The 27,518-nt window shown below is 34.7% G+C and overlaps 1 protein-coding gene across 2 annotated transcripts in view; it reads right to left on the bottom strand.

Annotated features, from left to right (window-relative positions):
- Positions 1–978: 978 nt before the first annotated feature.
- Positions 979–27,518, bottom strand: part of DHX40 (DEAH-box helicase 40) — a 43,108-nt gene continuing 16,568 nt past the window's right edge. For both annotated transcript variants that reach the window (XM_074261963.1, XM_074261962.1), the window contains exons 7-18: positions 26,923–27,054; positions 22,617–22,716; positions 20,624–20,710; positions 20,269–20,451; positions 15,321–15,401; positions 14,121–14,278; positions 8,238–8,352; positions 7,423–7,531; positions 4,955–5,049; positions 2,583–2,652; positions 2,041–2,269; positions 979–1,496 (exon numbers count right to left, since the gene is read on the bottom strand). In XM_074261963.1, coding sequence (XP_074118064.1) covers positions 1,357–1,496; positions 2,041–2,269; positions 2,583–2,652; positions 4,955–5,049; positions 7,423–7,531; positions 8,238–8,352; positions 14,121–14,278; positions 15,321–15,401; positions 20,269–20,451; positions 20,624–20,710; positions 22,617–22,716; positions 26,923–27,054 — 1,499 coding nt within the window. In that variant the 3' untranslated portion in view covers positions 979–1,356. The remainder of the gene's footprint in view (positions 1,497–2,040; positions 2,270–2,582; positions 2,653–4,954; positions 5,050–7,422; positions 7,532–8,237; positions 8,353–14,120; positions 14,279–15,320; positions 15,402–20,268; positions 20,452–20,623; positions 20,711–22,616; positions 22,717–26,922; positions 27,055–27,518) is intronic.

Here is a 27,518-nt window from a genome sequence, read left to right as displayed (position 1 = left end):
TAGTTTCTCTGGCATTACAAGTAGAAACAGGAGAACATTATACACAGTAACAACAAGATTATGTAATGATCACTTATGATGGACATGGCTCTTTTCAACAATGAGGTGATTCAGTCCAATTCCAATAGATTTGTGATGGAGACTGTGGGGACTGAATGTGAGTCACACAATATAGTATTTTCACCCTTTTTGTTGTTGTTTGCTTGCTTTTTTCCCTTTCTAATTTGTTTTTCCTTTTTGATCTGATTTTTTTTGTGCAGCATGATAAATGTGGAAATATGTATAGAAGAACTGCAGATGTTTAACATCTATTGGATAACTTGCTGTACAGGGGAGGCAGTAGCGAGAAGACGGAGAAAAATTTGGAATACAAAGTTTTCAAGGGTAAATGTTGAAAGCTATCTTTGCATATATTTTGAAAATAAAAAGCTATTATTAAAGAGAGAAAAAGAAAAAAAAATCTTTGCAGAAAAACCTTAAATATACATCATGGTATCTTTTGAATTTTAAGTTGGTATTACACTAATTATATGTAGATATAGAAGAAATATCTTTACATGTATAATCTCTTTCTGGTGAGTGACTAAAGGTTCAATACAGGTTTATAAAAAAGTACTTTATGTAATTCTAGTAAAAATAACTTTCAGAAGATTCCTGCCATAGACATTTTTCTTATTCACTCACTGACCATCTAAGTCTTTTATAAAAATTATTAATAATGCTTTAAATAATAACACACCAGATATAATCAACAATCCTGATAGTAATTCAATGGCTTTGAGAAGGGTTAGGAATAGGGCTTGAACCTCTGTATTCATAGAAACATTCTGTGAACAGAAAGTTTCAAGTGAAAAGAATTTCTTCTATCAATCCAGTTTGATATCTACTTTACAATTCAGTCTTAAAGAACTGCCTAGAGCATTGACAAGTTAAGTGATTTGCCCAGGGTTACTTAGCCAGTATATATCAGAGACAGACTTTAAGAAAATAATCTTTAATGTTCCATTACAAATAGGTTACAGACTAATAAAATATCAATTTATGCGTTATTTAAAAATATTGAGGGACAGAGTTCAAAGCCAATTTAAGATCAACACAATGGAAAGTAAAAAGGAACATCATTTTTTGTTTCATATTGTACTCATTCAAACATCAATGCCATTGATCAGACCAACCTACTCATTTTCCCAGTGAAAATTCCATCTGAGTGCATTGGTGTAGGCTGTTTTAGCTCCCAGGCTAATAAATTTAATAGCAGCTTCCTTGGATACTTGGCAGCTCTGTCTGACGTAAATAGTAACACAGCAGTACATTTCCTGACTGCTTTTGGTCCTTTCTGACTTAAGAAGTCATCTCTTAGTCACTTTCCTTTAAAATGCCAGTGATGTTCTGGGACCGCTGATTCTTCCTCTCTAGGAATCGAGCACGTGCATCCAAAATGGATTTATCATCATTTCTTCTCTGCATTTTCTTAAGAGATTCCTTCATTGCTCTATCTAGAAATATAAAATAAATATGTGAAAGTGATCTTGGACTTGAGACTGGGTTTTAAAGAAGAAAAGTATACTGAATTTTCTTAATAAAATGTAAAGAAATAGAAAAATAACATTTCTCACTCAAGAGGAACACTGAGGTTAAAGATTAGGTAACAAAAAGCATGGGGCCCAGGAACTTCAAATTTAATTTGTGTTTCTAAACAGTGTATAGGGTTCATGTAACTGAGACAAAATACTTGGTGACTGGTTCTTCTATACATTCTTGAATATTATGAGACAGAACAAATCTATTCTTTGGAGTCTCCTCTTAGGCCTGGAATGACACAATAATCCAGGTTCTATTTCAATTTCTGTGTCTACAACAGGGTGTGGCACTGCAATAAAAATGAATGCTTGCTTGGATGGAGAAAGTTGGTAAGAGAGAAGATTAGCTAAAAGGTGATTTATTGCATCTTTTTTGTTCTCTAGAAAGAAAAATTCTAAAGCCAAAGTCCTATTACAATATTTTTGCATCATAAAACCCATTAGACTTTGCATTACTCACCCTTTTGTTGCTTTAGATGTTCCTTGTTTTCCCACCTCTTTATTTCTTCCTCTGTCACTTCATGTCGGGCCATACTGCTCAATTCATACACATCAAATTGATATAACTTGGGTAACAAGTCTTTAACCCATTCATAGCGAATTGGGCACACAGTCTTCACGTATGTTTTGGAAGTAACTAAAACATCATGGAAAATGATCCACTCGAGTTTGGGTTCCTGATTATAGAGCTAAACAAAATTATTTATTGAGGGAGACATAATTTTCCTGATTTTCTATTCAACAACCTAAACTACTGAATAAAATGAAATCAACCTATCTTAGTAGTTATACATTTAAGGCCTATAGTTCTTCTGAATTCGCTCTATGAAGAGTATACATTAGGACTTTTTCTTCATTGACACATATCACACAGGCCTTTACAGTACTAGTAATAAAGTAATAGATGAGAAATTTGTTTCTCAAAACAAAGAGTAAAAGAGATAGAGATATATTATCAAAATAATTATTCTAATTATTGCAGAGATTTAAAATATAATTTACCACTGAAGAAGGATGAATATGTATTGAGGTTCCATGCCCATCCATTGTGCAAAATGTTCTTCCTACAGACCTATAAAAAACACAGTAAAAATTCTTTCGCTGATCCACTTTACAACATTATAATATCAAAGTAACACAAGAAAACAAGCAATATATTGAATTCTGTAATTAGCAACATTTTCTAAGTACAAATAAAGAGTTAAAAATAATTTTTCTTCCTAGCTGTGTGACTCTGAGCAAGTCACTTAACCCCAGTCTCAGAAAAAAAAAAAATAAAAAATAATTTTATTTTTTATTATAATGGTTCACTTTACTTCAAGAGCATCAGGTATAAGCAATTCAATCAATAAATAATACTTCTTTTAAAAGGTATATCTAATCTTTGTTAACCAGAAATCTGATACCACTGAAAACACAATTTCCTTAAGATAAATTTCCCATGACTAAATTCTCACTCCTAAGTCAATCAAGATTAGTCTCTTCTCAATTGTTATCCTTAGCTTAGCTTTTAAAACCATCCACAAATCAGGAAAATGTTCTAAAAAAAAAAAAAAAAAAAAAAAGATGGATTCCACAAAATATACAAAGTAGAGAGTTTGAACTGTGTTCTTGGCAAAATGCTTAAAGTTCATAATGGAAGCAGTGATTAGTAGAGCCAATTACCAGATTAACCTCATTTCCTTTTTATTTTTTTGACAGAGTATTAGATTGGTGAATTGGAGGAAAACTGTAGACACAAAATATTTGATAAATTCTCACAAAAATCTTGTAGACAAGATGGAAAAATGTGAACAGAATGATAGCTTGAAAACAATAGAGGATGCAGCTAGTCCCATGAAGATAACAGAATGAAGCCACTTTATCAGAGAGGACAGTTTCAGGGTTCTCCCCATCAATATGATTTGTTAGTTTGGTTATTGATATAGTCAATTACACTAATAGTTTTCTGAATATTGAATCAGTCTTGCATTGCTGGTATAAATCCTACTTGGTTATGATATATTATCCTGGTGAAAATTTGCTGTAATCTTTTGCTAATATTTTATTTAAGATTTTTTTGCATCAATATTCATTAGACAAATTGGTCTATAATTTTCTTTCTCTGTTTTGACCCTACTTGTTTATATATTGGCACCACATCTGATCAACATTCACATTAATGGCTTGAAGAAAAGTTCGATGAGATGCTTCCCAAATATATGGATTACATGAAGCCTGAGGATGATTAACATATTGAAAGGATGAGTATCTCAAAGGCTGAACCTTATAGAATGTCACTTAATGTCATTAATTTACTTAGACTGAAGTAAAATTCTGCATCAAGGTTTAAAAAAAATTAACTATACAAGTTAGGAATAGGAGAGACATGATTTTATAACAATTCGTAAGACAAAGACTGAAGGTTTTTAGTTGAGCAGGCTCAATGAGTTAATAGTGTGACATAGTCACCAAAAAAGTTAACATAATCAAATGCTATATTAAAATATGGCATCCAGAAAAGGTGACAATTCTTTGTGCTGAGCAGATCATATCAATTCTGAATGTCATGTTTTAGGAGGAACAGTGAAAGCTTAAAGGATGCCCACAAGAGGATAAACAGAATAGTTAAAGGTCCAAGAGTATATTATATGAGAGGGCTCAATCAAAAGCATTAGTCTGAAAAAGGCTTAAAGGGAGCCTTTAATGTGGGGGAACATCTTCAGATGGAAGATAAAAAATGCAAATAATAACTATATTATAGAAAGATACAAGTACCATGGATTCAGACTAGAGCAATATTACTTTAAGTGGAGGGAAATCAGGGAAGACTTCATTGAATAGGTGATATATAAGCTAGAACTTGAAGGAAGGTAACATTTCAAGTGACTGAAATGAGGGGATTAGGCAGAAAGATAGTTTGAGCTCATGCGAGAACATAAGAAAACCTTAGCTGTTGAATGACTACATTCATTCAATGATTGATTCTGACAAGATCATTTACCTTATTGTAATAATCGTCTCAATTTTCTTATTTGTAAAATGAATATGGCAAAACCAATATACGTCACCAGTTGGATATTGTGAGAAATAACCATAAGACTATGAAAAATATTCTAAGTTAAAAAAAAAAAAACACCCACAGAAGAGCTTCTTTTTTATAATGGGAATATCTAAATAATAATAAGTAATGATCCACAGATAGAAAAGGAAGAAAAAGATGGATCAATTAATCTATACTTTTCTAATTTAATAGAATTTCAATACAATAACAATGAAAATTAGGAAAGAAGCTATCACCATTGCTTTGGAGGTTGTATCAAATGCTGAACCTTTGTTAACACTGCTCCCATTGGTATAGCTTCCTTTTAGTCATTTCTAAGCTCACTGCTCACCTTCGTGCTACGTTGGTGAAATATCCAGTGCACAAACATCTTCGTAAGATTTCATTTCGGGGGCCATCAAAACTTTCTCTTGGGAAATCAGGTTGCTGTATAGAGAATATCAATAAAGAGGTTAAGCTTTTATATTAGCTAGAAGTAGTACTTTCACCTTGAAAACTTGCCTTTCTTTCTCCCACATCATCCCCAGAGATGCCAATCTCTACAATGATGACATAACTCTTTTAAGATGTCCTTATAGTTTCTTGAAGTTATTAAAGCTTAATTCCACATTCAATTTTCTTCATTGTATACCATATACTAAAAGTGGACCTCACTATCATGCAAAACCTTTACACTTTTTTAGATCTCCTGACTACACTCTTGTCATTCTTTTTCTCACGCTCTCCTCTTGTCCATACGTGTTATTCAATATCATTATAATCTCCAATCCTTCTAATTCTGTTCTGGCCTCAGTTTCTTCTACAATCATTTTTGACCTAGGGTCAAATACTGCTCTCCAATCTTGCATCATTTGCTTCCTCAACCTACTATTTCTACCCTGTTAACCCTCAATTTTGGTAACTACTATCTTCCTTTTCTACTCCTAAATTATGCTAGAAAAAAATCACAGAAATGTAAGGTCTCTAATCCCAAATGACACCTCCAAGTGACACAGCTCAGTTCTCACTGACCCACATCTTCTACAACAGTTGTTTCCTATCTTGTTCTCCAACCTCAAAGCTCCAAATTGCCTTCAGCACATTCAACAAATTATCGCTATTTGGCTGAGAAGACTGATGCTCTTCAGTGTGAATTTTCTCAGATTCCAGCTATGCTCTCCTGAGATTTCAATGTTCTCCCTCATCTTCTCCCCCTTTCTCACGTCTCAGAAAAAGAGGCAGCCTTCATTCTTGCTCCGTCTATAAACATAAATGACTACCAAACCTCTCTCTGTACAACCTGTTCCCAGAATTCCAGTGTGATATTTGCAGCTGCCTGATGGATCGCTACACAGACATCACAATGGCACCTCATACTCACTCTGACCTCAATAGAATTTGACTTCATCCTATTGAAACCTTTTTCATCTCCTCCTCTATTTCTATTTATAACATCATCACCCACTCAATAATACCGACTTTCAACCTTCAAGCCACCTTTGGTTGTTCCTCTTTCTTTTTCATTTCATACATCTAATCAATTGCCAAGTCCCATATCTCTTGTATGTGAACCATTCTTTCTCTTTCCTTTATTACCACCTTCATGGCCTCTCTCTTTTTTTTTTTCTTAGACTACATTGAAAGTTTTTTTTTTTTAAACTTGGTCTTCTTGTTTATAGTCTATTTCCCATTAAAAACTATCCTCCACATTGTAGCCCAAGTAATTTTCCACACTCTAATCATATCACTCCTTTCCTCAAATAGCAATATTGCTGGCATTTACATAGTTCTATAGTTTGCAAAGTCCTTTACATCCATTATCTCACTGATCCTCACAACAACTCTATGAGGCAGGTGCTATTTTGATTTCCATTTTACAGAAGCTGAGGCTGGGAGAGGTGAAGTGATTTGTCCAGGGCACCTAGCTAAGTATGTTTGAAGAAAGATTTTTTTTTCCCCCTGAGTCTGGGGTTAAGTGACTTGCCCAGGGTCACACAGCTAGGAAGTGTTAAGTGTCTGGGAGTAGATTTGAACTCAGGTCCTCCTGACTTCAGGGCTGGTGCTCTATCCACTGCGCCACCTAGCTGCCTCTGAGGAAAGATTTGAACTCAGGTTTTCCTGTTTCTAAGGATTCTATCTTCTTTGACACCAAAGTGCCAAACCAGCAGTAGCTCCCCACTGCCTAATTAACCAAGTATATATTTTTGGCATTAATGACTTTCCACAATCTGGTTTCAATCTTCTTATATTATTTCCCTTTGTGTTTTCTCTATATCAGCCAAACTTTATTCAGGTAATTCTCCATGACAGGAATGCCTTCCACTGTGGAAGTCCCTAACTTTCTTTTTTTTTTTTTTCTCTCTCTTCCTTTCTTTAAGACTTAACTTGCATGTCTTCCCTGATACTTCCTGCGTAACCTCACCTCTCATGTGAAAGTAACTGTTTCCTTTTTAAATTTCTCATCTTGCTTTGTCTTGATCTCTCCTTTATACTTCTCCCATTCTCTTTTAAATCATTGTTAGGTAAGTACTTCTATCTTCTTCCAGTTGCCTTAAGATTATAATCTTACTAAAAGCCATGTTTATTTCATATCTAGCTCTGCATCTCCAGTACTAAACAAAATGTCCTGCAGTAGGCACTGAGTAAATATTTGTCAATTTGGATTTATCTCTATGGATCTTCTGAATGAGTTAACAAAGAAAAATAATCTTACTACAGAGTAGCACTGAGAGGTGGAAATAATCAAAAGGAATTATAAATCTCTGCTGTTACAATAGCATGAAAAATATAGAGCCCGAAGGAAAGCATTGCAATGATCACCTGCTTCAGTTTTCTGATTATCTCTCGAAGCTGACCTTCCACACGAAATGCTGACTGTAAACATCTCCAATGGATCCAGTGTTTGTGACACCATGCAGCTGGAGATGGGCTGTAAAAGAATAATATTGGTATTATGCAACATTACCTCTAAGTGAAAGACAACAGATCACTTTCTTACTGCTTCAATACTTCAAGAATCTGAGCTTTCATTTGTGTGGTTACCACATTCCCTGATGCACATGACAAGCCTCTGATTAAAAAATAGTCTTTGAAAGTTGTTCTGCCATTACCCTGTGGTTAACCTGCCTTTCCAAATTTAGCTGAGTTGCTGGCTCTTAGATTATAGACACACTGTTCATCCCTAGACTTGGCAGAACCTCCTACAGTTTGTACACTAGTATCAGCTCCATGCCATGACAAAAAATCAGATCAGAGCTTTAGTAAAAGGTTATACATATAAAGATGAAAACCAGTCATTTGTAGAATCAGCCTATATAAAAGTTGGCAGATGGATCTGCTCATGGAGAGAAAAACTTGTTTCAGAATTTAACAAACTATTTCAATTAAAAATACCTTCACTGACTTAAGAAACAAAAAATAAAAGCTCCCAAGTTTATAAAGGGGACAGTTTTAGACTATGGATGAGATTTTTCATATGCATAGTATACGAATTTTTTATCTCTTTTTTATCTCAGGCAACCCAATAGCTCACTATGTAGAATGTTAAGAATCCACAAATAGATAAACCATGTGTAAAAACAAATCTCAAGATGGAATAAAATATTCCATGGTAATTTATATCTTCTTTTATATACCTTGATTTGCACTGTTCAAAGATTACTGCTAGAGTTGCAAAGTCATTGAATCCACCAACTTGGGATGATAGTTCCTGATGTCTCAGCTCTGCCTCTTTCTGTCTCTCTGTTTCACCTAGAGAAAGGCCAAAATAGGGCGAAGAGTTGAGCTTGAAATGCCTCCATTCATTTTGCATAGCCAAACTGATTGGAAACTTATGATCCCAGAACTTAAAATTAGGTAAAGAAACAAGTTTTATTCTTTTGGAAAGGCTTTTGATTTCATTCCACTTTTGTATTAGTGAAACTGTTCCAGAATCCTGCTTATCTTCAACTACCGAGTCAGTTTATAGATTGGTTGACCGCTCTTCCATTACTGTTTTACCCTCTTCTTCAGCAGGGTAAGGCAAAGAGACCTGATAAGTTAAATAACAGCTATGGCTGCCTTCAAAGATGAGAGGATGAAAAGGGAAGGAAATATTTGGAACCAAAGGAGATAAAGACAACATTTCAGAGTAGGTTGTTTACTTTTAGTACTTTTCTCTTCATCATAGATATTCCTAGTCTTCTCTAGCCTAACAGACTCCTCTCCCCCATGTTATGATCTGACAATATAAAAATCTCTACTGCAGAAGCCTTCCTAGATTGGTATTCTCCTAAGAGCCCCACTAACCAAAATTTTCTCTTGATGCTTTCTCCCTCCATCACAAAACTCTTATTCTCTCTTGTATGCATCTCAACCAATTGGAAGGAGGAAAGAAATCTGATTAAACTAATCCACATTAAGGTCTGAGCCTTCCTGTTTTGGGCTTTGGGAAGGTCTTGACTGCTGATACCTGGCAGTGATTCAGGGAAGTAGCTCTAGAGGAAGGAAACAACAGCAGCTGGTGCTTAAGAAAACAGTAACAAAGACTGAGACTTGAATAATCAGCAAATAAGTGCAGCACCTTAAACATTACCAAAGTTCATACAACCTTCACTTCCAAAACCCTCCACACCCAGGCTGCATATTTTTTACAGGATTTTCCTCTTCAAGGCTGTCCACAACATTCATTTTAACTGCATACAAATGTTTTTAAAAGACAGGAGAAAATGATTTGCCTTGTTTTGGAGATAACCTTACTGAGGGTATGAATTCAAGTAAAGCTAATAGACAGAATTTCAGGAAGCTAGGGTGATATGTTAGTGAACAGGGATCTGACTATCTCTGTGAAGGAGGAGGGTGGATACTGGTAAGCAGGAGTGGGAAGAGATCCAAGGATTCAGCATAATGCAGTATCTTGCAGCACTTCACCTTGCTGTAATATGTAATTAATACTCTTCTATATTCTTGGTGAATAATAGGTGAATTGTCTCTTCTTCATCACTTTTCACACTACTGTACTTGCAATTTTCTTCAGTTAAAAAAATACCCCCTCTTCCCAGCCATTTTATTTCTAGTTCTAGCCAGTGAAAATAAGTAGAATTGGAGTGAATTGGAGCAGTTGCAGTAGCAACAAGACTGGGATATAAGTGCAGAATTGTTCACTGTCATCAGTCAATTCTATCACAATCAATAGGGGAAAAGACTTTGCAGAGAGTATTTTAGTGCGAACATTTAGTAGAGACAAAGATTCAGGCCATCAAGGTAGCAGTATCACAAAGGAACATCTAGTGGCTAGCTTTAGGTGGGAGATGTAAGTCCCATCTCAACCTAAGAATTACCTTGGTAATAAATGTCCTTGACCAAGTTATATATTCCAGCTAAAAAGAATGCATCTATTCATAACAGTCTGTCTATCTCTCTTTGCTTTCTAACTTATTTGACTGCATTTGTCCATGCTGAATAAGCAACTGACTACTGCAAGGCAGTTTTTTTCTCAGACTGGACCACAATTTTCCAATTTGAGGGTAGTTAGTCTAAGCATACACCTCATTTTGACTATGAGGAAAATGTAAAAACACCACATAACTAGTCTTCAATCACAAATGCCCAATTCAGACAAGATTTTACAGATTAAAGTGAGGCCATAAATAGTACTTGAAATAGATATCAATATATCAATTGGTAATAGATTCTGGAACACTGTACCATAGAAGGAGAGGAGAAAGGGAGGGAGGGAGGGTGGAAGGGAATGAAGAGAGGGAGAAAAAAAGGGAAAGAAAAGCAAAGAAACAAAAAGAAAAGCAAAAAAAAAACAACAACAACCCAGCTTTATTTAGTTCCTGAAGACCAGATTCAAGACTACAAAGGCATGTGTCAGAACTGAAGAGAAAGGTGTCACTTTTCTAATACCCCTACAGAAAGAAAAGGCCACTCATACCAATTACAGTCATAGCTTGACTGCTGTACAGGAATAGCTAAGGATTCCCTGAGCACTCCTAGGTCATAATTCGGGAAGACCAAGGTCATTCTGACCCAGTTATCTCTCTTGCCTATTAGCATAATTGACATCAAAGGCAAGTTTCCTTCATAAAACAGAGCTCCTCCCCTCAGCCTTTTCCTTTATATTTGAAAACAAAAAACAAAAAACTTCTGTAGCCCTCAGATATTACAATGAAAATGTCAAATAAGAACTTCCAGAATCTAAGAACTGTGTCAAATATTTCCAGACCACAAAAACACAAAAAGCAGCAAATAGGAACAAGAAAGAAAGGAAAATGTTGTTTTATCACTCTATTAATCCCCATAATCCAACAGAAGTTGAAAATAGGTAGATAATTTTTGTTAGAGGGTCAAAGAAAGTTTCCAATGTAGACCCTAAATTAAATGCCTTACAACAACTTTAAAGAATAAAAATGTGGGGGCAGCTAGGTGGCACAGTGGATAGAGCACCAGCCTTGAATTCAGGAAGACCCTACTTCAAATCTGGTCTCAGACACTTAACACTTCCTAGCTGTGTGACCCTTGGCAAGTCACTTAATCCCAGCCTCAGAAAGAAAAAAAAGAATAAAAATGCAGCCATTGATTTCATTCATCTAGTACAAAGTCATAAATATGGGGATTTTTCTTTTGCTTTTGATCTCTTAGAACTTTTCTTTGCTAAATCAAGCATTTTAAAGTACTAATTGACAATCTTAACTTCTACACATACAAAGCTCCATATTAAAAAAGGGAGGTGGGAAATAAGGGAAAGGTAGGGAAACTAAAGTATGCTTTTCCAAGTGGTGTGGTTTATCTGTAAAGATTCCTAATTTCTTGGGGCTGGGGCTGCAGATAGAATCTCTCTGTGCAGTAGCAGATACTTCACAAAACTGCTTCAGCAAGGAAAAAGTCCTGACCTGGTGGCCCAATTTGTGGTGATAGGGCTCAGAACCTAGCTGGGGGAGGCACAAGTTATCTATTAGAGGAGTTGGGGTGGAAAGACAGTGGGAGATGGGAGACAAAAATGTCTGAACAGGTAAATATAAAATTGACATGTCAACAAAAGTCAAGAACTGGTATTAAAAAATCTGGGAGAAGGTACCCTGAGGGCAAAGCATCTACAAATTCCCCAGAGGGATCATTTATTATCTAAAGAACTAAAAGGCTGAACTCCCTATCTTGCTAATTCAGCAAAACAGAGTTAATACATCACTAATATACCACAATAAGGCAAAGGTCTTCTATACTACTTTCCTTTACCAAGACAAGTAAATAAAAACCTTTCAGTCAGAACCATTCCAAAGATCCCGTGTGCAAAGGATAACAAAAGTTGGCTGCCTTTCACCTCAGGGATCTGCCTGATATGGTGCACTCTGGATACTCCATGGGCATTTAAATGCTCAGTGGACTGTTAAACTGAAGCACTCTTTTTTTTGGAGGGCCCACACAAAATGTAGGCAGCCTGCACATTGTGCCCAGTACTCTCGGGTAGCCAGGGCAGATAAGAGCTCATGTGAGGAGTTTTAATCTCAGACCTATGGACCTCCTTCCCCTGTTCCCTAACTTTTTTTCTTCTCATTCTGTAATTTGTTTTCTCTTCCTGCTGAAGCAATTTAAGAGTCTTTGCTAATTTCTTGTTCTAAGATTGAGAGATGAATAAAACTCTTCCATCATTTCTCAGAGCATTTCAAAACACTATTGGTTCTTGTTATCAATAGAAAATTCAGAAGAAATAGCTGCTTAATCTCTAGTTTTTAAAAAAACAAATAAATAATGTGTTCTGAAATATTTACCTGAGATGAGATACTAGAATTTCTGAGACTGAGTAACTAGAGACTTGGGAGGGAGAGATGGTAAAGTATGACTCCTTATATCAAAAAAAGAGTTGGTGGGCAATGGGTGCAGAATGAAACCTGGACTCCTCATGTTACGACAGGAACAGAATGCAGGAATACAGATCTATCCTAGGAAGAAACTCCCATGAGGAAAACAAGGCCCACGGAGGAGTTAATTGATTTGTCCAAGGTCACACTAGCAGTAAGACCCAATAGATTATAAGAGAGGAAGAGTAAGGGAGAAGTGAAAATAATACTAAAAAAAGAGGCATTAACAGCAACAACAACAAAGTGAAAGATAGGTTAGAGTCAGATGTTAGAAGCCATTTTCAGATGGATTTCCAAGCACTGAAAGTACCTAGCAGTAATTCAGTGTTAGATGTCGTTATCAGCCATGAAGTATCCCTGAGGGAATGTTACAATACTCCAGTGGATTTCTTTGATGCATGATGTCCTTCTGGTGGTTCTTGGCCACTGGGTTTTATTGCTGCCCATGTTCTGCCTCAAATTCACTGAGGGGGCTCACTCACTTACCCAATGTTCTGAGGGGCCTTCTGTTTGCTCTCCTGACATCACAAAGATACTGATGAAATATGTGGGCTCTTTTCACTGGTTATCTTTTGATCTTACCATGTGACTAGCACATATTCACTTTTTTTTTATAAAAGGGTCAATTCCCTTGCCCTACCTCTGTAACATATGCAGTAATGTCAGCCCTCTGCTTAAAAATCATCAGTGACTCCCTAGTGCCCACAATAAAAATTCAAACCCATCAGCCTCACCCTCAAGGAAAAGTGATGCAAATCTACATTTCTAATCTTATCTTATGTTATTCCTTTCTGCATGCTTTACATTTTAGTCAAACTCATGGGTCATCAAAAGCACTTTGCCATTTAGCTCTTATTGTTCCTCCTGCATGAAATGTATGGATATCTCTCTTCCCCTTAATGTTAAATACCTATAGACTGGCATTTGTTTCTTAGGAGGAGCAAAAGGAAAAAAAAAAAGTTTACATAGGAAAATTGGATCTTTTAGTCCCCTACATATTGTTAATAGTCAAGTATTGTTTGCATTAGCTTTTCCAAAAAGTATACCTTGAGTCTATGATTGGTTAGCATGAGAAGAGATGGAGGATTTCTCCTATCAAGACAGCAGCCCAAGCGTGGCTCAGTAACCAATTAATTCTTAGGGAACAGTTTGAAGCACATGAAGTTGAAGAGATTTGCCTAATATCTCAAAATTAGTTAAGTATCAGAAGTGAGATACGAATTGAAGTGCTATTGACTCCAAATCATTCACTATACAGTAATGCCTGACTTCCACACAATAGAGGTTTACAATCACTCCAATAAACATGCAAAACAGTAACCTCAAAATATTAAATATTAAAATGTTTAAAAATATTAAATTATTAAAAATATTAAAATTGTTGGTGGGGGGAAGGCTGGAAAAAAATCTCCATGATGATTTTGTTGTATATTTGAAAAAAATAGTAAATTGTGCTTTGCAGATCTGCAGTTTCTTCATATACAATCATCTTTTTAATTGTACTATGTTATAGAAATATTTTTTTTATTCCACAAACATGTATTAATGTAAAAAAAAAAAAAAAAAGGAAAAAATTATTGAAGACATTCCTAAAACTTCTTTCTTTCATTCTACCCTAACAACAGAAGTTAAAGATATTACAGTGCTAAAATAGAAACGGAGCAATTAGCTTCTTACCAGGCCTAATGAAGACATTTTCTACAGATAGCATTGCTGCTATTGGAAGCAGGATATCTTCACAATCCAAAGAAGCAGCCTTTAGGATGGCACGGGTCAAATTTGGAGAGAGGGGAAACTCTGCCATTGATAAACCCAGTTTTGTCACATGGCCACTCCTTAGTAGAAAGAAAAAGTTTTTAAATTACTCTCTTATTGGATAATTAATGTTTGTAAGATAACTAAATCTTTCAGGACAAACAAGTGATGTTATTCTTTTCCTAAAGATATACATGCAGCTGAAGATAATTAATAAAATATCCAGGTAAACCTTTATTTAGGTGGGTTTGTATAAGGCCAGATATGCATATATGAGGAGAAACTGCTTTTTTTCAAATTTAGATTTTATTTTACCTTCAGGTTTGAATTCTCTCCTTCTACCTCTCACTACCTCTTTCCCCATTCAGAAAGCAAGAAAAACAAAACCATTACACTCAAGCAAAGCAAATTCTCATGTTGACCAAGTTCCATTCCTTCCCCTCCTACCTCTCCCCGGCCCCCCCCCAAGAAAAAGCACCTTCCTTTGCATTTCTATATCAGGAGAAATTATAGTAAATTTCATCATGAGTCTTCTGGAATGTGGTTGATCACTGTGTTAATGAGAGTTCCCAAGTCTAGAAAATACTTCTGGTAAGAAAATTATATTTTAGCTTTGCCTTTCTAATCTACCCTGTCCTCTTTAAGGGAAAAAGAAAGAAGTAGAGCAAAGCTTTGGTTCTACTAACAGGCCTGCAGGCTGCCTCTGTGCCATTTCTGTTCTAATTTTAATGTTTTTTGCTCTTTTTTTTGATTCTCCAATATTTAGCACACAGCAAACTCTTAATAAATGCTTGCTGGTTAGCAGGGGGCCACTGGTTTGTAATTTAAATTCTCAAAATGTTATAGACTGCCAGTCAATACTGACTTATAAGCAATAAAGAGGTTTAAACAAAGAGTAAAAGGCTGGTGAATCAGTTAACCACAAGATCAATACTGTGAAAGTGAGGCAAAAGGTGGTGGGTGCGAGAATTGAGAGATGGAGAGGCTGGAAGCCACAGTATAGAGGCAGAAAGGATTAGGGACAGTGAAGGTGAAGAAAGGTTGGGAAAAGAAAACAAATTAAATGACTGATTTTCTGAACCCAGTTAAAACCATGATAGGAAAATAAAATATATTTCTTACCTATCAATAGCATCACATTGATAGAGGTGTTTAAGAGCCTCTAAAATAAGTTTCTCATCGGGTCGTTCCAAATAGGGAAACCTAGGTATGTAAATGAGATACAAAAAAAGGTTACATTGTTTGCAATGCCCTGACCCAACATCACCCAGTTTCACAAATCACTTTGAGAATTTAGGTTTAAAAGTAATATTATCTTCAATAAAATCTGATTCTTGACTCTCATTTTCCTGTATTCCTTTCTCTAACTCTTCAAATCTTATCCATACTTCAAAGCATAATTAAGTATTACTTCTTTCAGAAAAATTTTATAGACTTCCTGAACCCCACATTTCCTCCCTTTTCTAAACTCCTCTTGCTTTTGTGTTACAGATTTGTAAAAGTGAACAGGACTTTAGAAGTCATTATTATTGGCTAATATCTCTTTTAGTACTTCCAGTAACTGTAGGCCTAGGAAACCCAGGAATAGCAGGGCCCTAGGCCACTGGCTCTGGTTTGGGTCCAGCCCCTCTACATCACTGATCTAAGTTAGCAATTACTGAGAATGGTCAGTCATTAAACATTCATTAAACTCCTAGTATGTATCAGGGATTGTGCTCAGCACTGGGGATACAAAAAGACATAACCCGGCCATCAAGGAGCTTATATTTAAATGGAGAAGAAAATGTGTAAACAAATATATAAACAAAGCAAATTATATTCATCATAAATGGTCACTAATTAACAGAATTAAGAGGGGTTGGGAAAGGCTTCCTGTAGAAGATAGGATTTTAGCCCAGACTTAAAGAAAGCTTTGGAAGTCAGTAGGTGGAAATTGAGGAAGGAGAGCAGATAGAGAGAAAATATCCAACTGACAGCTGAGGGATGGAGGGTCTTGTATGTGGAATAGCCAAGAGGGGCAGTACCCTTGGATTGAAGATTACATGATAGAGAGTAAGATCTGAAAAGACTGCTAAGATAGGAAGAATAGTTTCCCTTGCTGATCCCTGGATCAAATTTTCAATAAAGCAAAAAAAAAAAAAAAAAAAAAAAAAAAAAAAAGTTTCCAATGCTCAAAATAAGCAAAATTAGATTCCCAGGAGACTAGATATCCTCTATCACTGCGGCAGCCTGCCTCTCTACAATTCTGTCTGTTCCACATAATTAGCACTAGAACATCCTGTTTCAAATATTTATCTATTCTTGTGAACAAGAACCCAAGCTCCATGAAAACATGGTATTCCATGTTACCCAGTCCATAAGTAAATATTCAATGACATCATATTAATACGACTTCCAAGCTGAATTCCAGTTCTGCACTTATTCATAAAATAACTTTGGACAAGTCACATCAATTCTCTGAGCTTCAGGGTCCTTGTTTATCAAAGGAAGGGATTGGACTCAATGGACTTTTTTCAGTAAGCAAAAAAATCTGCCTTTTCTGTCTCCTGTCCTTTTCCCCCAATGAAAAAAGAAAGAAAAACAAATTCCTGTTACAAATATGAATGATGAAGTAAAAAAAAAAAAAAAATGTCCATATTGGCCATATCCAAAAAAATATACCTCATTCTGAATGTTAAATCCTTCACCTCTCTTACAAGAAAGGGGTAATATACTTTGGTATGAGTTGAAGGGAATCATGGTTAGTTACTGGGCTAATCAAATTTTATTTTTCTTTTTAATTAATTAATTTTTAATACACATTGCTTTATGAATCATGTTGGGGAATAAAATCAGAACAAAAGAGAAAAACCATAGGAGAGATTTAAAAAACCCCACAGAAAAAAGTGAACATAGCATGTATAGATTTACATTCAGACTCCTTAGTTCTCTTTCTGGATGCAGATGGCATTTTCTGTCCAAAGTTTATTGGGATTGCTTTGGATCACTGAATTATTGAAAAGAATCAAGTCTTTCATAGTTGATCATCACACATTCTTACTGTTATTGTATATAATATATTTCTGGTTCTGTTTGTTTCACTCAGCATCAATTTGTGTAAATCTTTCTAGGCCTTTCTAAAAGTAGTTTGTTCATCATTTTTTATAGAACAATAATATTCCATTATCTTCATGTATCACAACTTGTTCAGCAATTCCCCAAATGATGGGCATCTACTTATTTTCCAATTTTCAATTTCCACAAAAAGAGCTACAAACATTTTTGCACATGTGGATCCTTTTCTCTCTTTCATAATTTCCTTGGGGTACAGACCCAATAGTGTTGAGTCTATTGCTAGGTTAAAGGATATGCACAGTTTTATAGCCCTTTGGGCATAGTTCCAAATTAATTTCCATAATGGTTGGATCATTTCACAACTCCATCAATACTGCATTAGTTTCTCAGTTTTCCCCCATCCCCTCCAACATTTTGATCAAATTTTTAAGTTTTTCAGTTATTTTCATAATATTGTTAAATAAATTGTTCTCTTGATTCTGTTCACTTCACTCTGCATCAATCTGCTCAGATTTCTCTGAAGCCATTTAAGTTCATCATTTCTTAGAGTACAACTGTATTCCATTATATTTATATACCATAACTTTCTCCATCATTCCCTAACTGGACAACTCTTCCCCCTTAAGTTTCTGAAGCTTTGCTACCACAAAAAGAGCAGCTATAAATATTTCTATATTTCCTTAATATTTATTTTGCTTAGGACTAATCCCTCCCTTGATTTGTTTTTTTTTTTTTTTTTTTTTTTTTTTTTTTTTTTTTATTCCCCTTCTTTTCCTTCTCTCTTTATCCTTTGGTTCCTTTTTAATATTTCGGTATCCAATTCTGTTTATATGTATTTCTCCTTCCTGTGATTTATTTAATTAACATCTTTTTCTTCTTGTTTGTGTAGATTTCTACTTATGCACTCTCATTATGTGAAATAATTTTCTCTAATCTGCTCTTTTCCCACTTAGTTTATTCCTCTTTTCTTCCCTTTCCATTCTTTTTTAAAAGATCAAAGCATAACAGAATCATTCTCATGTACTATATCTCTATTTCCTTTATGTTCCCTGATGATGATAGAGTTCAGAGAAGACATATGTATCATTTTCCTATCTTAGCATGTAAATAGTTTATCTTTACTTAGTCCCTAATAACTGTGTTTGATCGTGTTTGCTTATGTCTCTTGATGCCAATGTTTGCACTTCAAAGTTTCTACTTAGCTCTGATTTCTTTATAAGGAATATTTAGAAAGTCCTTTATTTCATTAAAAATCCATTTCCCCTCCCCCCCTCTCCAGGCTTATACTTAATTTTTTTTCTGGGTAAATTATCCTTGGTTGTAAGCCTATATATCCTTTGCCCTCTGTAATATATATTCCAAGTTTAAAGTGATGGCTGCTAAATCACATGTAATTTTGAACATTTGAATTCCTTTTTTTCTATTTCTAGATTTTCACTGTAATGTTCCACGGAGTTTTCATTTTAGGGTTTCTTTCAAGAAGTAGCTTCAGTAGATTTTTAAAAAATTTCTACTTTGCCCTCTGCTTCTAAAAGATCTAGGCAGTTTTCTTTTCTTTTTTTTTTTTTTTTTTTTTTTGCTGAGGCAATTGGGGTTAAGTGATCTGCCCAGAGTCACACAGCTAGGAAATGTTATGTGTCTGAAATCAAATTTGAACTCAGGTCCTCCTGACTTCAGAGCAAGTGCTCTATCCACTGTGCCACCTAGCTGCCTCGGCAGTTTTCTTTTATGATTTCTTGAAATATGATGCCTATGTTCCTTTTTTTGGTTATGGTTTTCAAATAGTCTAATGATTCTTAAACTGTTTCATCTTGTTCTATTTTCCAAACCATTGGCTTCTACAAAATACCTTATATTTTCTTCTATTTTTTTTGTCACTTGATTTTTAAAAATATTTGTCTCATGAAATCATTATCTTCTATTTGATTCATTATAATTTTTAGGAGTTTGTAGCTTGGGCAAGGTTTTGTATTTCTTGTGCTAACCTGTTAATTCCCTTAACAATTCTTTATTTCATATACTCATTTACTTTCCAATAGCACTCTCATTTCATTTATAAAAGCATTTTTAACTCTGAAAAAAATGTACAAAAAACCTCCTGTTTTATCTCTTCCAGGATCAAATTAATTTGGGCTTAAGCTATGTTTTTCTTTGTTGTTTTGTCTGTAGATATTTTGTAGGTGATTCTTTTCTTCTGGATTTGTGTCTTGAAGTTCTTGTCATCATCATAACTTTTTATGGCAAGATTCTTTTTTGTTTGCTCATTCTTACAGCCTACTTTCTGGCTACAAACTTTATGTTAGGGCCAACGTCTACATTACTTGGGGAATGTCTTGGCTGGTTGCTGCTTTCTTGGGATATTGAATATTTTTAATTACTATTGAATTTATAATCTAATTGTCTTAGCATCTCAGTTCCAGCTAGAGACTTTAAAGCTTTCAGTGTTCCCAGAGTTGTCTGATCTAAAGCAAAGTGTGATTGCTGCTTCCCTCAATATGAATTCTGCAAATCTGTGACCTGGGTTCGGTCTGAGCAATAGGCTCCTGTTGTGGAGTTTCAGTAAATTGCTCCTGCACTCAACTACTAGCAGCCAACTGAAAAGCTCTCCTGGTTAAGAGTTTATAGACCCACATTTGAGTCCTCTTCCTTGTCCTGGTACACAGTCTCTCCTTGAACTGGAAGGCTCTGTTCCTGGCCAGATCCCATCCCCATTCTCTACAGACTCTATAGATGAAGACTGTCTCTTCATGTTGACTTGAGCTGGGAAAATGATTCCCTGTGCTTTTTTTCTTTGATTTCTATGTCAGAATTTAGTTTCCTACTTCTCTACTTCTGGACTAAATGAGTTCAAAAGTTCTTTCCAACTCCAACATCCAAATTTGCAGGCTTGATTATTTTTTATTTTGTTAGATCAGAACTTTAGAAAAAACAGAAAACAATGACCTAACCCATGTAAATGTAAAAGGGGATTTCTCAAGGGACTTAAAACCCTTTCTTGTCTGAATTATCTCCATACCTTATGACATCATGAATGGCAAGGCACTTCAGGGTCAAAATCACTGATGTTAAACTAGTTCTTTTAATCTCAGGGATCATATAGTCAGGCATACATTGATCCCAGAAATCCTGATTGTAGATTCGAAAGCAAATCCCAGATGAAGTTCTGCCAGCTCTACCAGTTCGTTGCATTGCCTCACTCCTTCAAAAACCAAGAAAGATATTTTTAAAATTAAAATTTTTTTTTTCAAAAAAACTCTTTGCAGGTTTACCAAACAATATGACCATTCCAGGATTCGTCCACCTTTCCTTCCCAACTCTAAGAACAATTCCCACCAAATGTTTTTTGAAAGAAGAAGTATAGGGAAACTTACTTTGAAATTGGAACCACCTCTAGCATGTCCAATCCTAACCTGGGGTTATGATTTAACTGCTTCACAAAGCCACCATCTACCACATATCTGAAGGAAAAAGAAGTTAATTCTCTGAGGAATGAGAGGAAATAGGAACTTTTTAAACACTTTAGATTCTTCCTTTCTCTTTGGTTACTTACAAAAATTTGGTTTCTTGTACCATTTAATGATTGAACCATAGCTTTGGTCTAGTTTTTTTGCTTTTTTAATCTTCTTTTGGTTTGTTATCGTCACTCAAAGGAATGAATTCCTCCATTATATACTTTATTATCACTTCCCACTATATACTTTATCTCATTTTAAAGTTTGGCTCTGAGCTATTCTTATGAGTTCTCAATCTATTACTTAATCTCTAGTTCACATTGCTTCCATAAAACAGAATATTAAATGTTAGAAATGACAAAATCAATTAAGAGAAGCAAGTTAAGATAGCAGTCAAAGAAAGTAAGGATCTAGTTTTTTTTCCTATCTTTATAACATGATTCTTGAACTGATGCTGAGTGAAATGAGCAGAACCAGAAGATCACTATACACTTCAACAACAATACTGTAGGAAGATGTATTCTTATGGAAGTGGATATCTTCAACATAAAGAAGATACAACTCACTTCCAGCTGATCAATGATGGACAGAAACAACTACATCCAGAGAAGGAATACTGGGAATTGAATGTAAAATATTAGCACTACTCTCTATCTACACAGGTTACTTCGGAATTCAATACTTAACGTGCAACAAGAAAATTGGATTTACACACATATATTATATCTAGGTTATACTGTAACACATGTAAAATGTATGAGATTGCCTGTCATCTAGGGGAGAGAGGGGAAAATCTGAAAAAATGAATACAAGGGATAATGTTATAAAAAAAATTATTCATGCATATATTCTGTCCAAAAAAATGCATAATTATAAAATTAATTTTAAAAAAATAACATGATTCTTACACTCCCTCCCCCCAAAATTTCTTCAAATCAAGGCCATTCCTCTTTTCTATTCCTTTTGGAGAAATTAATTTTAAAATGAAAGGGAAGAGAAAGAAAAAACAAAAGTAAGAGATGAGAAACAAATAAAAGGGCCTTTCAGGTATTCGTAATCATGTTCTGCTAAACAATAACTATAAAAAAACTTATTTTTTTGAGTCTACTTTTTCAAAAGCAGAAACAATTTGCCTCTGGAAAAAAGGTGTTATTATTAGAAAATACCCTGAAAAGGCCTAACTCAGCTGTTTGAGGTGACTGATTTGGGTCTTAAATTCTCAAGAATTTTGTTTTTCTAGAATGTTAGCCAAAAATAAAATGTTGGCAAAATAAAATATTTAAGCAACAATTTTAAAAATCATAATTAACATAGCAATTAGAGTACAGTATTTTAATTCAACACAACAAACATTTATTGTTCAACATGAAAAGCATTTTACACTCTATGTAAGAAAAACTATCTACATGCAAACTATACTATGTACTATTCAAGACATATTAATGCTCCATTCAAGACATATTATGTACCATACATAAAATGCTATGTATCATGCCTACTATGTGCCAAAGACATCATGGATCTACTTTCAGATGAACACTTAGGACAAACATAAAATAAAATAAGCAAGGGATAGCAAATATATGTTGAAATAAAAGAACTGTGGAAGATATATCTGATGATGGGAGTATGGAATTAAAAGCTTGCCTTTGGATTCCTTATTTAGTGAAACACAAGCACTATCACAGATAATCTTAAACGGGGAAAAAGGGTTTTATTTTTCTTGCTTCCTCACTGGGTAGAGGAAAAGAGGAAGGAGAAGGAGAAAAAAAAATTGGAACTAAAAATAAAATTGAATTTAGGGTGAAAAAAGAGAAAAAAAGTCCAAATGAGAAAGGAGGAACAAAAAAGCAAAGAAACTCAGTTAAGTTAGGAAGTTCCTGAAACCTAATAAAGTTGCTAAGAACTATACCTGATTCCATCTATTGTTAAAGATGTGGCAGAAATATTTGTAGATACCACACATTTTCTAATGCCGGGTGGTGGTGGCAAAAATATTCTTCTTTGTTGCTCTAAAATAAGGGTCAAAATGAAATTGTATTAACAATGAATCAACAAGCATTTACTAAATTAAAAATCAAATACTTGTCTTGGAGCTAGAGATACAAATAATGAAACAATACTTACTTTGAAGTTTATATTCTAATATGTATATGTGTGTGTATCTATCTATATATTTTATGTATATGCATACACATATACACACACACTACACATGCTTTGAATTAAGATTCAAAGCATAACAGAAAAAAAAAAACAATTCTAGAGTGAAGAATTATTACAATACTTTATAATATATGTTGAAATCCAGAAAATTCCAGAAAGCAAATTTATAGAAAGATATGAGGCTTTATTTTATTTATTTATTTTTAATGGTTCAATCTGTATTCATTCACAATTCTTTCTGTGGGTATGGATACCATTTTTCATCATAAGTCCTTCAGAATAGTTTGGGATTGCTGTATTGCTGAGAATAGCAGTCATTCATAGCTAATCATCCTACAACACTGCTATTAGTTTGTACATTGTACATTTAATTTTGCATGAACTCATGGAGGACTTTCTAGCTTTTTCTCTGAGCATCCTGCTTATCATTTTTTATAAAATAACAATATTCCATCATAATCACATATCACAGTTTATTCAACCATTCCCCAATTGATGGGCATCCCCTCAGTTTCCAATTCTTTGACCTGAGAAAAGAGGTACTATAAATATTTTTATACATATAGATCCTTTTCCTTTTATTTTCAAAATCTCTTTTGGTATTTATGCCTATTGCTGGCATTGTTAGGTCAAAGGATATGCACGATTTTATAGCCCTATAAGAATAGTTAAGATATGAACCTTTACAACAGATTCAAAGATAACTTTTGAAAAATTTCTCAGTAAGAATTAATTGGAAGGCACTTCATAGCTCATTTAATCCAGTCAGATCATTGTATAGATGAGGAAGCTGAGGTCCATTGAGGTTTTTAAATTGCCTAGAGTCACATAAGTAGTATGAGCACTAATTTAATTTTGCATTCCAAAACAGAAATTCTTGACAAATGATAAGCCAGCCAACCTCTGCTTAAATATTTTTCACTAATAGAGAATTCCCTTCTAGAAACAGCAGTCCATTTTATGAATATGCTGCTATGTAGTAAATTTGGCTAGCAGCTAAAGTTTTTCTTGCCACTGAAGTGAAAACTCCATAGAGGTACAAATTCCCCTAATCTAATCTAAAGACTCTTAACATAACTTGTCCTATTTACTTCACATGATAACTATAAAGCAAAGCAAACTAAAAATACTATATAAACTTGAGCTTTTTTTATTAGCAATATAATGGACTAATATAATAAGTGATAAAATGAAAAAATATAAAGAAATTTTGAAAGTAACATGAAAGTCAAATAGTAAAATCAAAGAATACATATTATGATAACATACATAGAAAAAATGCATCAACAAATATAAGAATTAAACATACAAACAGAATGAAAAGAAACATAAGAAGTTATTAATAAATTGTGACTGATGTTTGATATGATGAAATTCAAGTAGAAAGTATAAGAGGCTGTAAACATATACTTAATTGGTTTTGTTCCATTAAGTACATATTCAATTTTTAAAAGTAAAAATAATCCTAAAGTTGAAATGTAAAGAAAATTAAAGTGAAGGCCACTTCCCTTGACAATCTGCACAAAATAGAAAAGCTCATTTTTTTTTGTTTTGTTGATTTTAAATAGTCTAGTCTATTTTAAATCTACCTAATTTATATATTTAATAAATGCTTGTTGATTGACTTTTCAAAATCTACTAATTGTGAACAAAACTGTTGTGATTCTTTCTTCATTCCCCATTAATGTCATTAGAACTACTTAAATAACTTCAAGACTCTTGCTCTGATGTATTTCACAAGTCAGGCTTCTGGCATTCTCTTTGTGGCAGTACATAATTATCATCACACATTCCTTGGTTACACTTTTTTTTTTTTTTTTTTAAAGGAGAAACCAGCCAAAATTTCTTTAAAGTATTATCCTAAAATCTTCCCATTAGAATATACATACCCTGAGAGCAGAGATTGTTTTGTATTATTATCCTCAGCATCTAACATAGTGCTTGTCATATAGATACTTAATAAATGCAACAATAATTTGACAAAATCCCAAAGAAAGTGTTAACAGGAAAAAAATTCATCTCTGTAAAAATATTCGGAACTATTTGTAATTGCAAAAAATTGGAAACGACCTCCATATCCAGGAACTGGAAAATGACTGAGCTCTGAAGCTGTAATTAGGAATTCTAGAACCTGAGGCAAATTCAATTGTGCTGGAGTTGTTTAGCTGGAGATAGAATTCATACCTGCATGTGGTCATGTGATGGAGGAAGAATGATGACAAAGGTCATGGGAATTGAAGATTTTGGATCTTGCATACAAGCAGTTTTGGGGGTTGGGGTGGAGAAGACTAAGAGGTAGGTATTGAACTTCTTGGGAAGGAGAGACCTAGTGGTCCATAGATGATAGGAACAAGGATCTGGGCAGAACAGGGAAAACTTTAGAGACACATCGGTGGTTGCTGTGTCATAATGGTGGAAAGAGGGTCTGAAAGTGACAGTGGAAAGCAAGCAGCAATTTATGTTTTTTTCCTGGCCAGGTATGACCGAAACAGAAGCTAGTCTTGGAAAGGCTCCAAGAAATAATGGTTGTCTTTAAGAGAAAGGTAGATTTTAGTGAGTACCAGAAGATAGAGGGAATTAAAGAGAAAGTTCTAAGATAAAGGATTCATTGAGCACCTACTATTTGCCAGGCCCTGGAGGCACAAAGAAAAAAATGAAATCAGCTCTTCCCTCAAAGAGCTTACAAATTGATTAAGGAATTCACATATATATAAAACATGCATATAAAACATGCACTTAATAAATACTAGGTAAACTGGGGAGATCAGCAGCTGAAGATCAGGAAAGATCTTAGGCAAGAGTTGGGGTTTAAGCTGAGCTTTGAAGAAAGCAGAGATCCTAATATATAGGGGTAAGGAAGACACACAGGAAAGCCTTTTGGACCATGAAGTTAACACAGGGCCATAAGCCTGTAAAGCAATCTGGAATAGAATACAAGGTGGCTACCTGTCCAGAAGCAGGCTGCTTAAAAATCCCAACTTCTAGAAAAGCCATGCCAAATAGTGAACAATAAATGCACAAAAAGTCAGTCAGAAGCTCATGAGCAACAGGAGAAGGTTCTCTTTTCTTCTTCCCTCCCTCCAACAAACCTAGTGTATAGTATCAAGACAAGCTATGCACATTTAAGAAGTAGGTCAAAAAAAAACCATATCCATTTCAAATTAGTCTTTGAAGAGCTCCAAATCAAAAAGATAAACATTTGAAATTAGTTCTGGTTCCATAAATGACTGCACAGCAGGTAAATAAACCAGGAGTCTTCCAAGGTGATCAAAGATTGAGAAAGGAACACTTTGGGGCAAAGCTTTGTGTATACAGGCAATAAAAGTAGAAGGCTTCTTGGAGAAAGCCTCAGGGTAGGCAGGAGCCCAGAGAGAACACCTAGTAGGAGACCAAGAGCAGCAGCAGCAGCAGCAGCAGCAGCAGCAGGGAAGGCACTGCCATAGGGCTATAGTTACTCCTTCCACACTGAGATTTTACCCATCATGGTTTTTATATATCATGGAGTGGAATGAGAAATTAAATGTGAATATTTGGGGGAGTTTTACAGAAACCACAGATAGCAAGTAAAGTCTAGCAGATCACCCAGAGCCTATGATCAAATATTCAGCCCAAATTTTACAATAAATAATTTTACAAAAAATAAAAAAAAGACAAAAAAAATTCAGACTACTTTTCTGGAACAAAGGGAGAGCCAAAATATTTTATGTGGATTTTCCAGACTGAGGGGCACCATGCTCCAGAGATATGGAACAACTTACTGTAGAATTGCCCAGGTGTCCAGGGAAAATAGGTCCCGTGCACCTGATCCAAGTTCTTTGAACCTTAAAAATACAGTTGAGTGGGGGTGGTAACTGACCAAAGATACAACTCAACATGGCCTGGCTAAGAGGTAAATGAAATGATTTCCAAAGTCTCTAGAAAAGAAATCACAAGTATCCTCTATTCCCATCATATCAAATGTAAAAGATCTTCTGTTGGGCTTTCAAATTAAAAAAAAAAATAACTTCAGACAGAATTCTTATAAGATAAAAACTGTGTTTTTAACTTAGTACCTGTTGGCATTGCTCCATATAATGGCAATATCAGCAAACCATCTATGGAGTTGTCTTTAACATCATACTGGTAATCAATAGATTCTGCCTTCTGGAAAAGTAATTCACAAGTTCTTTCAATTTCAGACTGTCCTAAAATGGATGGAAAAAAAAATTCACATAAGTACCTCAAGAGTAAAACTAATTTAAGAATGCAATTACAAGTGGATTAGAAATAGATTGAGAAATTATCTATTTAAAATCCTCAGATGAATGTGAACATAGAAAGACTAGATGAAGGGAATCAAAGTACAGTCATTATTTGTGTTGAATGTACTACACAACACATATAGGTAGTGTTGCAAAGTCAATAGTGATGGCTTTGTAATTGGGAAACCCTTGGTTCCAATCCTATCTCTGATAGGTCACACACTGGCACTAGGACCTTGGACAAGTCATGTAACATGTCATCGCCCTAAGGACCTCTCTCACAATGTAAGTGTAACAGAAGGTGCTAGCCTATAGTAGCAGCAAAAGTTCATTACTGGGAGTTGTTGAAATCACAAACGCAGTTCTCTATACACAGACTCTACAGGAAGAATAGAATAGAGGGCTCA

This window comes from Sminthopsis crassicaudata, chromosome 4 (genome assembly GCF_048593235.1).
Source record: "Sminthopsis crassicaudata isolate SCR6 chromosome 4, ASM4859323v1, whole genome shotgun sequence".
Lineage (NCBI taxonomy): Eukaryota > Metazoa > Chordata > Mammalia > Dasyuromorphia > Dasyuridae > Sminthopsis > Sminthopsis crassicaudata.
This window is presented reverse-complemented; position numbering and strand designations above follow the sequence as displayed.